General features: G+C 40.6%; 1 protein-coding gene and 1 pseudogene across 2 annotated transcripts in view; both read right to left on the reverse strand.

Moving 5' to 3' along the window:
• Nucleotides 1-14,572, reverse strand: part of LOC122698813 (aldehyde oxidase 4) — an 82,224-nt gene that overhangs the window by 38,397 nt on the left and 29,255 nt on the right. For both annotated transcript variants that reach the window (XM_043910439.1, XM_043910440.1), the window contains 7 exons: nucleotides 13,027-13,211; nucleotides 10,361-10,523; nucleotides 9,659-9,751; nucleotides 8,610-8,779; nucleotides 8,158-8,272; nucleotides 7,603-7,725; nucleotides 2,635-2,731 (listed from right to left, as the gene is read on the reverse strand). In XM_043910439.1, coding sequence (XP_043766374.1) covers nucleotides 2,635-2,731; nucleotides 7,603-7,725; nucleotides 8,158-8,272; nucleotides 8,610-8,779; nucleotides 9,659-9,751; nucleotides 10,361-10,523; nucleotides 13,027-13,211 — 946 coding nt within the window. The remainder of the gene's footprint in view (nucleotides 1-2,634; nucleotides 2,732-7,602; nucleotides 7,726-8,157; nucleotides 8,273-8,609; nucleotides 8,780-9,658; nucleotides 9,752-10,360; nucleotides 10,524-13,026; nucleotides 13,212-14,572) is intronic.
• Nucleotides 4,647-6,121, reverse strand: LOC122698814 (annotated as a pseudogene).

Raw genomic sequence — 14,572 nt, forward strand, 5'->3', positions numbered from 1 at the left:
TCCTGGTTCTACCGCTAACTGGTTATGAGCTCTCAACCAGTTACTTAACTTTTCAAAGCCTCAGTTTCATCATCTGTAAAATGCAACTACTGATGTGTTATCAGGTACTCATTGTGCCAGGCCCCATGCCAAGCATTTTACATGTTTTATGTTATTTAATCCTGACAACAACCCTATATTATTATTAAGTCCATTTTAAGTTCCTAAGTATTACTGCTTACTATTTAATATGTAAGTAGAACACCGCTAAGAAAGAATACATCAGTAGCTGCATTTTACAGATGATGAAACTGAGGCTTTGAAAAGTTAAGTAACTGGTTGAGATCTCATAACCAGTTCTTATCGGTGTTCTACTTACGTATTAAAATAAAGAACTACTGATGTGTAAAGTAAGAACTACTGATGTGTTCTTTCTCAGCGGTGTTCTACTTACATATTAAATAGTAAGCAGTAATACTTAGGAACTTAAAATAGACTTAATATAATACTATTCATTTCTTAGGGTTGTCGTCAGGATTAAATAACATAAAACATGTAAAATGCTTGGCAGGGTGCCTGGCACAATGAGTACCTGATAAATGTTAACTAATATTTTTATCACAACTAAATAACCTTTAGCCCAAATTTATAGTCTTTGTAAAATCCCATTTAGTTTCTTCTATAAAATCTATTATGGAGTAATGAATGTTTGACACAAGAGTAGATATTGTCAAATCTCTGAGCATCTTTCTTAGCTTTCCTGCTTGTATTTAACTATTCTTCTGAGGTAGTAAATTGTTTTTATGATTGGGAATCAGTCTACATTTTCTGCTTAAACAGAATGATGCTGGGAAACAACTATTCTGAAGGCATTTCAGTAAAACATATAGCACTTGCCATTCCATTTATTTAGAAGTAGGTAACAGATTGTAAAAGTTACTGTAAAAATCACTATTTTCTCTTACTTAAGATCTGTAGCAATTCTCTTAGTAAAGACAACTGCAGCTTTCAACTCTGGCCACAAATTAGACTCACCCACATGGAGATCTGTTAAAAAATACTGATGCTCTGACCTTTTTACTCCAAGGTTCCGATTTCACAAGTCTGAGGTGGTATCTGGATATTTGTATTTTAAAAAACTGTACTAAGTCTTACCCAGTGCAGCAATTCAAAACAAGCAAGCAAGCAAACAATATAGTATCAAGATTAGGAAAGATAAATAAAACTGTTAAGATACAACTTTATACACAGAAAATTCAAGAGACTCTGTAAGACAATTAAAATAGTGAGGGAATTTAGTGAAACTCCTGGCTGTAAGATCAATATACAAAAACCAACTGTCTTTATATATTAGACATAAATGAGTAGAAAATTAAATAAAAATATAATTTACAATAGCATTACAATAGCGTTGTGAAGTATCAAGTACTAGAAAGAAATATTGAGAAGGGTGTACAAGATTTAAACTAAAAAGACTGATGATAATAAACAAACAATGGAACTTTTACAATTGTTATTAGGAGTAAAGTAGGAAAAACATTTTTTAATGTTTGGCATTAACTAAAAGCAAAACATATTAAAACAGAATTATTTGGCATTTCTACTACTGAGTATATTCTATTGAAAATGAGTGCTTATCTTCACCACAAGACATGTATAATAACAGTGTTTACAGGAACTATTCATAAAAGCCCCAAGTTGAAAAAATTCAAATACATATCAATGGTAGAATAGATAAATAAATTATGGGTATAATTACAGATATAATGGATATATAAATATTTATACCATGAAATATTCCTGAACAATGAAAAAGAATTATGGATCTATGCAACAACATGGATGAGCCCTCCATACACAATATTGAATAAAAGGAGTAGGCGCTAAAGGAGTTATACTATAAAGTTCCACTTATATGAAGTTCAAAAGAGGTAAAACTAATCTACAGTGGTAAAGGTTAGAATAAAATCTTTGGGGACTTTCTTGGTGGTTCAGTGGTTAAGAATCTACCTGCCGATTCAGGCGGCCCTGGTTTGATCCCTCGTTTGGGAAGATTCCATGTGTTGAGGGGCAACTAAGCCCATATGCCACAACTACTGAAGGCTGAGAGCCCTAGACCCATGCTCTTCGGTAAGAGAAGCCTGCACATTCCAACTAGAGAAAGCCCTTGCATAGCAACAAAGACTCAGCACAGCCAAATAAGTAAAATTAAAACAAAAATCTTTGGGAGGTTTACTGACTGAGAAGGGGCACAAAGAAGCTTTCAGAGTGCTGGAAATATTCTATATCTTGGTGTGGGTAGTATTTACATAGACCTATTGTTGTTCTTATTTGGTCACTGAGTTGTGTCCAATTTTTTGCCCCATGGACTGCAGCATGCCAGGCTTCCCTGTCCTTCATTATCTCCCAGAGTTTGCTCAGATTCATGTCCATTGAGTTGGTGATGTTATCTAACCATTCCACCCATAGACTTATACATATGTAAAATTTCATCAAGCTTAGTAAATTAATTATTTGTGCATTTAAAATTGTGATTCAAAAAATCACACTAGGGTTGAGAAACTTTGCCTGAGAGCTCTAGTATTTCTCAAGCCAGATGACTGAATTAAGTCTTCAACTGCAGAGGCTTTACCTTTTTGGCTCAAGATCACTTACCTTCAATGATTTGGTCAACGTGTTTAAAGGCTTGCTCTACATCTCCTTGCTCAATTTTTTTCTCAGCAGACAGAAATGAATTGTGCTCTAGGGCTTGCTGCAGGGGAAATAACGAACCAAAACAAACAAGAAAAAGGTGTTGTTTTTTTAAAAGCATTCTAATAAGCCATTCAACCACCATCAAAGCCCCAAGCTCCTGCTCAATCAGATCTTCACACACCAAGACAATCCAAGAAGTAAGGAGAGACAACAGATGTTGGGTTGAAATGGATTACAGGCATTGGTATTGCCTTAGTTTTGTTCAGGGCTCTGAGGAAGAGCTGAGGGGGAGACAAGGATTGATAGATACAATATGGTCCTACTCTAGACAGCCGAATGAGGGCCTGAGGCAGTTTGGTGTTAAGGTACCAACTTTGTGGTGAGGGGGGCAAATAACAGAGTAAAGAGAGGAAAAGAGAAGGAGGTTGGTGGGGCCAGGAATGCTCAAGGGTGACCTTGTGTAGGTGATGAAAGTTAGGTGTTGAATTGAATGGGATTAGGACAGTTTTCATTCTAATCCCAAAGAAAGGCAATCCCAAAGAATGCTCAAGCTACACAAAATGAGTGCACAATTGCACTCATCTCACATGCTAGTAAAGTAATGCTCAAAATTCTCCAAAACGAGCTTCAGCAATACATGAGCCGTGAACTTCCAGATATTCAAGCTGGTTTTAGAAAAGACAGAGGAACCAGAGATCAAATTGCCAACGTTCTCTGGATCATGGAAAAAGCAAGCGAGTTCCAGAAAAACATCTATTTCTGCTTTATTGACTATGCCAAAACCTTTGACTGTGTGGATCACAATAAACTGTGGAAAATTCTGAAAGAGATGGGAATACCAGACCACCTGACCTGCCTCTTGAGAAACCTGTATGCAGGTCAGGAATCAATAGTTAGAACTGGACATGGAACAACAGACTGGTTCCAAATAGAGAAAGGAGTACATCAAGGCTGTATATTGTCACCCTGCTTATTTAACTTCTATGCAGAGTACATCATGAGAAATGTTGGGCTGGAGGAAGCACAAGCTGGAATCAAGATTGCTGGGAGAAATATCAATAACCTCAGATATGCAGATGACACCACCTTTATGACAGAAAGTGAAGGGGAACTAAAGAGCTTCTTGATGAAAGTGAAAGAGGAGAGTAAAAAAGTTGGCTTAAAGCTCAACATTCAGAAAACTAAGATCATGGCATCTGGTCCCATCACTTCATGGGAAATAGATGGGGAAACAGTGGAAACAGTGTCAGACTTTATCTTGGGGGGCTCCAAAATCACTGCAGATGGTGATTGCAGCCATGAAATTAAAATACGCTTACTCCTTGGAAGGAAAGTTATGACCAACCTAGATAGCATATTAAAAAGCAGAGACATTACTTTGTCTACAAAGGTCCATCTGGTCAAGGCTATGGTTTTTCCAGTGGTCATGTATGGCTGTGAGAATTGGACTGTGAAGAAAGCTGAGTGCTGAATTGATGCTTTTGAACTGTGGTGTTGGAGAAGACTGTTGAGAGTCCCTTGGACTGCAAGGAGATCCAACCAGTCCATCCTAAAGGAGATCAGTCCTGGGTGTTCATTGGAAGGACAGCTTCATGCTGAAGCTGAAACTCCAATACTTTGGCCACCTCATGCGAAGAGTTGACTCACTGGAAAAGATCCTGATGCTGGGAGGGATTGGGGGCAGGAGGAGAAGGGGATGACAGAGGATGAGATGGCTGGATGGTATCACCGACTTGATGGACATGGGTTTGACTAAACTCCAGGAGTTGGTGATGGACGGGGAGGCCTGGCATGCTGCGATTCATGGGGTTGCAAAGAGTCGGACATGACTGAGCAACTGAACTGAACTGAACTGAGGACAGCTAGAGAAGAGAGGGAGAATCATTTATGGTCTAAAGCGCCTCATAAAGCAATAGTTTGAGGTTGAAACCAAGCTGAGGGGCCAAAATGAGAACAAGCCAACTGGAAGGGTGGAGATTTTATTTTTTTTTTATGCAACAAATTTTATTTAGCATAGTCAGTCCCAACATTCAGCACAGAAAGAGTTTACAGAGGATAGAGTGTGCATTAATAAAAGCCAGTCTTTACCAAAAGAAAACAGAAAATATATTATTGATTCAAACTATTTTACACTTGAATGATAAACTGCAATAACTTATGTTGGGTACCTACTGATATAAGAGAAAGGAAGAGAAGAAAAGAATACTTTAGAAGAGTCTAGTATCCATCTGGTATCAGAGAAGTCAGTAGAGGTCACTGAGACAGGCAGTCTGTCTTGCTTTCTGCATTAGCGCCCTCAGCTGGAACTGGTTATGGGACAGAAGACGTACATGCTTTAGGAAGACATCTAGGTCTATAACTCCCTGCCTCAAGGCTTCTCCCAGGTTAAAAATAGTGTCTTCAATAGCATTTTCCTCTGCATACAGATTTAGGATCTGTTTGTATAGTGGGGCTGTGGGAATGATAACTTCATCAATATCATTGTTTTCAGATTGATTTTCCATTTTCTCCAGAGCAGAACTGAGTTCTTCATCCTTCTTTCTCAAAAGTTCCATGTTTTTAGCAACCTCAGCTACCTCTTGATCTAGACAGGTAGCCATCTCCCAGAGATCCTAGTGCCTTTTTTCCAGGTCTTCCTCTGCTCGTTTCAAGGTGCTGAGCTCTGCCTGGGCATGATCCATCTCCTCCTTCATCCGCCATCTCAGCCTGTCACTGACCGCTGAGCTGAGAGAGGCTCCGACAGTGTCCTCGCTGATTGTGCCATCCCTACTGGGACCAAGAGTGGTCACAGGAAGCTGGGAAGGGTACTGGGAACTTATTGTGTCAGGATACTGACCACCAGGTGGGTAAGGACGGCCTGGGTAACCACTGGGATTGGGAGGGTACCTGGATGGGTATGCAGAAATCCTACTTGGCAGGCCTGGAATGTAGGAAGTATTTGGTGGCCCTGTTGCCTGGTGTGGTGGATAAGATGCTGAAACAGTAGGACGAGAGGAGACTGGAGGTTCATCTCCAAAGACCACAATCGTGACTTGAACAAGCCCCAACAAGTCTGACTCTGGGTGCTTCCATTCATGTAGATAAGGAAGATAAATCTTCCCATTAGCATCCACATGCTTTCCTGTTTTAATAGTCATTGAGCTAGCAGGCTTAACGAAACAGATAGGGGGATTATACGGATATGTGTCCAGCAGCCACAGGCAGATTGGAATGTTGTATGTATTACCGCTATAAGGCACAGGAATTGTTCCAGTAAGGTTCATTAGTTCCCTGGAACTGCCATCATTAAAAACATATGAATCCAATACAGGTTTGAGATCTCTGTATAAATTAATAACGTTAACAGTTTCACGTACAGTTAGATCTCTGCATTTGTACTTGGACACCATTTTCTTGAGCTGGCTCTCCGACGCCACCATGGCCGCCGCCTCGCGACTCAGGTCCCTGCAGGCAGAGGGTCAGCCGCTCCGGGGCCGCCCCACCCACCCGCCCCCCACACCCTCGGTGGAGATTTTCTATCAAGAAACAGTAGGTTAGGCTAGAAAGGTGCCTTGAGGTTGGATTAAGAAAGATCCTAAGGACTTACGTGGTGGTCCAGTGGTTGGGAGACTGCCTGCCAAGGCAGGGGACATGATTCAATCCCTGATCTGGGCAGATCCCACACACCACAGGGCACCTGAGCCCACGCACCACAAAGACTGAAGCCTGCATGCCCTGGAGCCCACGCTCTGCAACAAGAGTGGCCCCTGTTCGCCATGACTAGAGAAAGCTTGTGCGCAGCAATGAAGCCCTGAAGAGCCCCCCTCAAAAGATCCTGAGTCCCATACTAAGAACCTCATCTCAGGGGATGTTGCTGTGTGGAAGAAGTGATCTGCTGAACTTTGAGGCTTAGAAAGTTAATGTGATGGACAGATAGGTTGAAATAGAATACAAGAGCCTTTTAAAGCAGTTATGATAATTAATCTGACGACAGGTGATGAGGATCTGGCCGAACCGTGAGATGGGAGACAACGAGAATAGAAAGAAAGGGACAGAATTAGGAGGCATTCCGAGGATAACTGGGAAATACTTGAGCTTGGTAACCATTGGGAAGGACAGAGGAGAATCACAGAGAATGATGAAGACTGCATCCCATTGGCTGGGATTCACATTGCTTATGGACTCATCTATCCTTCCATCACACATATTTATTGAGCACCTACCATGGGCTTAGTGCTTCACTAGGTACTGGGGTTATAAAGCACTGAGAATATGTTCTTGTCCTCATTAACAAAAACAACTAAAACAAAAAGACAGCTAACATTTATTGAATGGATTCCATGTCCCAAGTGCTGTTCCAAGCGTTTGAATTCTTTCATTTAACCTCACAGTGACCTTTTGGTGTAGGTACTTTCATGGTTCCCATTTTACAGTCAAGGAAACTGAGGTATGAGGAGTTGAAACAACTTGTCAAAGCTTTCATTGCTATTAAGGTCCCACTAGATGACAGAGTCAGACTGTGAGTCAGAGTACTATCTCCAGAGCTTGTGTTTAAGCAGGAAGTGGGCAGGGAGACAGAGGACCCAAGCTGTAATCCAGTAAATGTTACAACTGTTCTGAGTTTCCACTCTCTGGATTTCCCCACTGACTAGTTTTGTATGTGAGGTCATAGAACATCTCACTGGTATCCCTTATCTGTATTCTGTGGCCATACCTTAGCAAGAGATCAAGGGAGGAGAAATGGACACAAGAAAGGAGGGAGCTCCAGGCAGAAAATTTCTCAGTATTATATTTCGAGGTGCAGATTGCTGGAACCTTCTCTCTAAAACTATGGACAACTCTAAACCCAGTATAGGTGAGCCCCTATATGGTTTTGTGACCCCACGGGTTGAATTCTGTCAAAATTATACCAGCATAGTCTTTCTAGAAGACATGAGATGGCCTGCATACCTCTATTGTTATAATCCTGGGCTCTAGGTCTTCATAAGCAATCTTCACTTTTTTAGCAGCTTCTTTTGCATGAGCATAGGTGTCAGCAGCCACAGTGCAGACGATCTGACCCACACAAATTACCTGCCGAAAAGCCACATGTTGTATTGTTTTCAACCTCTGAGAATAAATCTAAAACAGTAACTTGAGTGGGGTTCAGGGGATACATAGGTTGGAGGCAGAATTTAAGGACCTGGCCTGTGACTGTCTTCAGTCACATTCCTTCCCACTCCCATGTCACAGCCAGTAATACAGTTGTCCTGAGATAATGTTGGTTCTTTTAATGTCCTATGTTCTGTATTGCTTCTACCACTTGATGGTTTTTCAGAAGCCTTCCCTGAGAAGGCTTATGGCTTTTAACAGAATCTCAAAAGGGTCCACCGTTCAAGAGAGAATTTGAGGGGGAGTCACTGGTTCCCTGCAGGTCTTTGTGATGTGAACATGGGCCATGACCAATAATCATTTTGGCATTTCCAGCAAAGCATTTGAATGACAAGCGGCACACAAATCACACACCTCATTTTGTGCGTAGAAAATCTCTCCCTGATAGGTATTATCTCCTGGAACATCCTCTGCTGTTATCACATCAACAACACCAGGAAGGGCCAGGGCTTCTGAAGTATCAATTAGTCTAGGAAGGAAAGTTTGAAAGCACACACTGAAGTTACAGAGGTAAGTTCAGGGTAATATAAGTGATTTCTCAAACACCACAAAAAATTGATGACCTTATAACAAGTCATGGGCAGTATTCCATGTGAAAAGTGCCAGCAGTTAGTAGTTCTTACTTTTGGCCATATATATATTATATATATATATATATTTTTTCTTAACTATGTTTAAAAAATGACTGATTCCCATTCAGAAGAGAAAATTATTCTTAATTGACCCACATATGTAATAAATTCTCAATTCTAATATGAAATTGTGAATGCATTCCAGTAACATATAAGGACGTTTTATTTTCTTACATGATCTTTGCATGAGCTCTGGTGCTGGTGACTACAGCCAGGAAGAGTTCTTGGGAGATGGGCGGCATGTCATCAACAAACACAGCTTCCCCTGTGGCGTGTTTAATGGCTGACTGGTGCATGACTGGGTGGCCAACTGGATCTTGTGGGGGTTGGTGGGGATCCACGCACTGTTCATGAACAAAGCAAGTTATTTTACTGCCAGACGTCCTCAAGCACTGAAACTTGGGTCTGATATATCTTGGCCTACTCCAAAGTCAAGAAAAACTATAGGCAACTGGGTATCTATATCTGCGAGTCAACATTAATAAAGATCTGTACGGTAAAGGATACATTCTGATTACAACCACTCCCTCACCCCAAAAAAGAAGACTTTTTTTTATTTGCTCTCAAAGACTACAACCTTGCTGAGGTATCAGAATACACCGTAACACATTAACACAATGTGATCAACTTTGTATAGCAATAAAGAGTAGCTGACATCACCTAATTTGGTGCAAGAAATATACACAAGTTTCTGGGAGATTTAGGATGATTATAAGAAAGCAGGGACTTCCCTCATAACGCACTTGGTAAAGAATCCACCTGCAATGCAGGAGACCTGGGTTCTATCCCTGGGTTGGGAAGATCCTCTGGAGAAGGGAAAGGCTACCCACTCCAGTACTCTGGCGTGGAGAATTCCATGGACTGTATAGTCCATGGGGTCACAAAGACTTGGACAGGACTGAGCGAAGCAGTAAATGTTAAGTCAAATTTTAAAGAAAGGACAGACATGGGCCAAGAAAGGGAGGAAATTTTAAGCAGCAAGACTGAAAATAGTAGGGAAAGGAGATACAGAATCTAATTCTTTGTGTAGCCTTCAGTAAAAGCATAGAAGCTAAACCAAGAAAGCCAGGCGTGGGTGACAATGGGTAACATTAACTGGTTTTAGCAGACTTTGTCTGTACAAGTAATAAAAATAAGTTATTGAAAAGAAAGAAGATATATGCATAATGGCATACACTTACATGCACAGACAGATTAAAAAGCAAAAAACCCCAGCCACTGACCTGGAACATCTGAATTCCTTGAGGTGTTTCTATCGGGAAATCTTCTAGAGCACTCACGAACTTCTCTGGGATATCAGGAAACTTGTGGGGGTCCTGAAAAGAAGATTATTTCACATTTAATTTTACAATCTGAGTGACTAGCATGGAAAAACACATGTCAGGAATAGATTATCCTATTTATTCTTCCAGACATCAGATACCAGTTCTGCTGGGAGAGAGCCCTGAGCTTTGAATTCCCTGGGCTAGCACTGTTGTTTGAAGAAGTACATAATAAAATACTAATAATGGTTATATACAGGCTATGGGATTATAGATGATTTTCTCTCCCTTTTTGTCTTATTCATATTTTCAAAATATTAAAATAGGTCTTATTTTAAGGAAAAGATTATATTTATTCATTGAATGTTCTTCACTACTATAAATCAACATGAATGCATATTAACATCTGTCATACAAATTATAAGGCAAATGGAATAACAAGGTCATTTATCCCCTTCTCAGCTCAGGAGTGAAGGAGGGCGAGGGAAGGAGAGAAACAAGAAGGGCCAGGAGGAAGTTGTTGGAGGTGGGGAAGCTCCACCCGAAAGCCCCACCCTTGACACCCTCTGTGTATTATTTGAAACCAGGCCGTGGAGGCCCTTCATGTGCAGGCTCATGTCCAGAAGGCCAAAGACTCCAGAGACCCAGAGAAGTCATCCTTACCATTTTATTCAGGCCTCGCCTCACTTTGAGGTAGAATTTGAAGAGTAAGCTGATGATGAGGGTTCGCCTATACTCTACCATGCCACCCTTAGCATCTGGAGGGATGTAAATCTCATCCAGGACCAGTTGGCAAGCATCACTCAGCATCTGGTCGTTCCACTGCCTAGCAGGAAAGAGTGTGAACATTTCACAGGAGAGGCAGAGACAGCCAGTAATCCAGCAGAGTACGAAAAGGTGGAGAGCAATATGTATCTGTCTTTGAAGTCTACACAAAATACTCTCAAATACCTCACTAGGTTTCTTCAGAATCTGAGGCAGTGGCTCCCAAATTTTCTTACAAAGTCCTCCTTTCAAAAATATTCTTGAAAAAATTTTAATTTTTAATTGAGGTGTAATTGACATGACATTATGTTATTTTCAGGGGTACAATGTAATGATTTGATACTTGTATATATTGTGAAATTATCACCACACTAAATCTAGTTAATATTCATCACCATATGTTACAAATTTTTTTCTTGGGACAAGAACTTTTAAAATCTAGTTTTGTTTTTAGCAATTTTCAAATATACAATATAGTATTATTAAGTATAGTCACCATGCTGTACATTACATCCCAATGACATTTATTTTATAGTTAGAAGTGTGTACATTTTTAACCCCTTCCATTCATTTTGCACTCCATCCTCCACCCCGCTGCAGCCACCAAACTGTTCTCTATATCTACAAGCTCAGTTTTTGCTTTGTTTTAGATTCCACATATAAGATCATACAGTATTTGTTTTTCTCTGCATCATACTCAGTATAATGCCCTCAAGGTCCATCTACGTTGCCACAGATGACAAGGTTTCCTCTTTTATTATGGCTGAATAATATTCCATTAAATATATATATGTGTGTGTGTGTGTGTGTGTGTGTGTGTGTATATCTCCTTTATACATTGATCATCAATGACCACTTAGACTGCTAGGTGGACCTCATAGCCATTATTTCGGCTATTGTAAATAATGCTGCATGCCACATGGAATTGCCTATGTCTTTTGAGTAGATGTTTCCTTCTTCTTTGTAGGATCATATGGTAGTCCTATTTTTAATTTTTTGAGGAACCTCTATACTGTTTTCTACAGTGGCTGCACCAATTTGTATTCCTACCAACAGTGCATAAGGGTTTCCTATTCTCCACTCATGTTATTTCTTGTCTTTCATATAATACTCATTCTAACATGTGAGACGATAGTTCATGGTGGTTTTGACTTGCACTGTGATTAGTGATGTTGAGTATCTTTTCATACGCTTGTTGGCCATCTGTATATCTTCTTTGGAAAAATGTCAATTCAAATCCTCCGCCTATGTTTTAATCAGATTGTTTTTATTATTTTAACATCACAGCCTGGGAATGTTGATTTACCTCAAATAGCTTGTATGATAAAAGTACTCACATCAAGCTTCCTAGGATCCAGGACTTTGTTTTGTTCATGGCTGTGTCTCCAACAGCGACACTGCGCCTGGCATGGGTGCATGCATGCTCACATGCTCAGTCGTGTTTGACTCTGTGATGCCATGGACCGTAGCCCACAAGCTCAAACGTGTGAGATGAAAGCTCATGGTGGTTTTGACTTGCACTGTGATTAGTGATGTTGAGTATCCTTTCATACGCTCGTTGGCCATCTCTATGTCTTCTTTGGAAAAATGTCAATTCAAATCCTCTGCCTATTTTTTAATCAGATTGTTTTGATTATTTTTAATGTTATGGCCTGGAATGTTGATTTACCTCAAATAGCTTGGATGAAAAAAGCACTCAAATCAAGCTTCCCAGGATCTGGGACTTTGTTTTGTTCATGGCTGTGTCTCCAACAACGACACCACACCGGGCACGGGTGCATGCGTGTGCGGTTGCTCAGTCGTGTTTGACCCTTTGTGACCCCATGGACTGTAGCTCACAAGCTCCTCTGTCCACGGAATTTTCCAGGCAAGAATACTGGAGTGGGTTGCCATTTCCTCTTCTAGGGGATCTTCCCGACTAAAGACTAGTAAATGACTCAATTATTGATGATACTTGCCATTTTTCATGACTGAAAGTTTCTATATAAATGCTTTGAGAACACTTATTTTAGTTATTTCAGTATCAGAAAAAAAACTTGCATCAAGTTCTAATTGTTGACAAAAAAACATGATGGGTGGATGAAAATTACTGTAAAATTCCTGGTTAGAAGAACTTCAAAAACTTGCTGCTCAAATGCTAGAAATAATGCAAATGACAGGAGGAAGGCCAATTCACCTTTTGGACTATTTCATCTCCTTTAAGCTCTTTAAGGACATTTTCAGTTACCTTAGGACACAGTATTAGAAGCATTTACTTATTTTTCAGGTTAATTTGAAGTGGAATTCTGGAGATACTATATACTTAGATTATCTTAGATTAATTTGTGAATTATTATCATAGAAACTACAACAAAAGAATCATTGCATCTTGAAAGTGGTTGGTTTTGGGGTGATTTTTATTTTCTTTGTACTTTTCTGCAGTGATTAAATTTTCAATGCATTATATGCATGCGTGTATATATATATGTATATTATAACCAGAAAAAATTTTCCAAGTGTTATTTTCATTAAAATATTAAAATGGCAAGGCCTGGGTTTCATGTTTCAGATGTGTTATGACATACCTCCCAATAAGCTGCCGGCAGGTTTTGCTTGCGGAGACAACAGTGGGGCCAACACTTCCGTAGAACATCTGAAGTTCCTTGATGGTGTCTGTGCCATCCTCAAACTTCACACTCATCCCAGCATTGACAATGGCAAAGGCGTTCTCCTGACGCTGGGCTAGCCGGAGTCCTGACACAAAGTGCCACTAGAAACAGAGAAACGACGTGTAGTGCTTATCTTCACTGTCTGATGTACAGCAACAACCATGTTCGGTATTGATAATGAGGAAGATCTTGTGAATGATATAAGTTCTCACACAGGCGTGGTTATGGAGTATCGAATTGACTGAGGAGTACATACTGCCCGCGTGCTTTGTATCTATTATTATCTATTACATTATGTGTTAATTATTATGTATTATTATATTATGTGCTAATATTTAATCCTCACAGCGACTCCGCTCACGTCCAGTTTCCTGCTGAGTGAACTGAGAGGCTGAGTCGCCCACACAAGTTCACAGAAGAAGAGGCAGTGTCGGCTCTGGGGTCTGTGCTCATCTACCCTCCACTGTGAATCCGTGTGTGGCCTTGGGCAGGGGACTTAAACTGTTCCAGTTTTAATCTTCTTTAAAATGATAAGGTTTAATTTGATCAGATGGCACCTTGGTGACTGCTGAGATGGTTGAGCAGAAGATGAGGAGGTGGGGTGCCTCTCACAGTGAACTTCCTCACTTCCACTTGTGGCAGTTTTAGTTTGGTGTTCTATGTAAATCTCATTTGAATAAAGAATTCTACTGTTGAAAAAAAACCTTGGAACCCACAGGACGAATGGTCTCCAAAGTGCTTGCCAAGTTTAAATCTGTCATTCTAGGTTGAGTTTCATTACTAGTTTGAAACACTGGAGCCACAAAGTGTGAAAACCTCTTTGTGTGGCCAGCATCTTGGCAGGGGGCAGGGGAGAGATTAGACCCTACCATCACGGACCCTGACGAGGAGCAAACATCTTTGATCTAGAAAGCAAGGTGATAAAGACGTGTTTGAGAGACACTGGTTGTTCCTGCTGTACCACACTGACTGCTGGGGACTTGCTTCTCATTCCTCATCACCTTCCCTTGCCTGACCTATTGCATTAGCCTCCTAACTGGCCATTCAACTTTTAGGCTATCCTCCAACCAACTCATCCTCTATCTTTCTAGTGACCAATATTTCTAAAAAGCGGCTTTCCTTAAGACTGCATCTTCTTTAAAGCCTTCAGAGGTGGCTGTTTGCTAGGACCCATACAGACTCCTTAATAGAGCAATAGATATGCTTGGTGATGGAGCCCCAACCTCCCTTCCAGACTCATCTCACAGGTTGCTTCACACAACTCGCCCTGACATCTGGCCTTCAGCCTGCCATGCCGCCCAGCCCCCACCCCCGTGAGACTATTAACTCTTTGACTATTTGTTTTATAGAATTAAAAAAAATTGGACAATTATGTGGCAGCCTGGATGGGAGGGGAGTTTGGGGGAGAATGGATGTATGTTTATGATGGCTGAGTCCCTTTACTGTCCACTTGAAACTATCA

The sequence above is a fragment of the Cervus elaphus genome, chromosome 8, assembly GCF_910594005.1.
Source record: "Cervus elaphus chromosome 8, mCerEla1.1, whole genome shotgun sequence".
Classification (NCBI taxonomy): domain Eukaryota; kingdom Metazoa; phylum Chordata; class Mammalia; order Artiodactyla; family Cervidae; genus Cervus; species Cervus elaphus.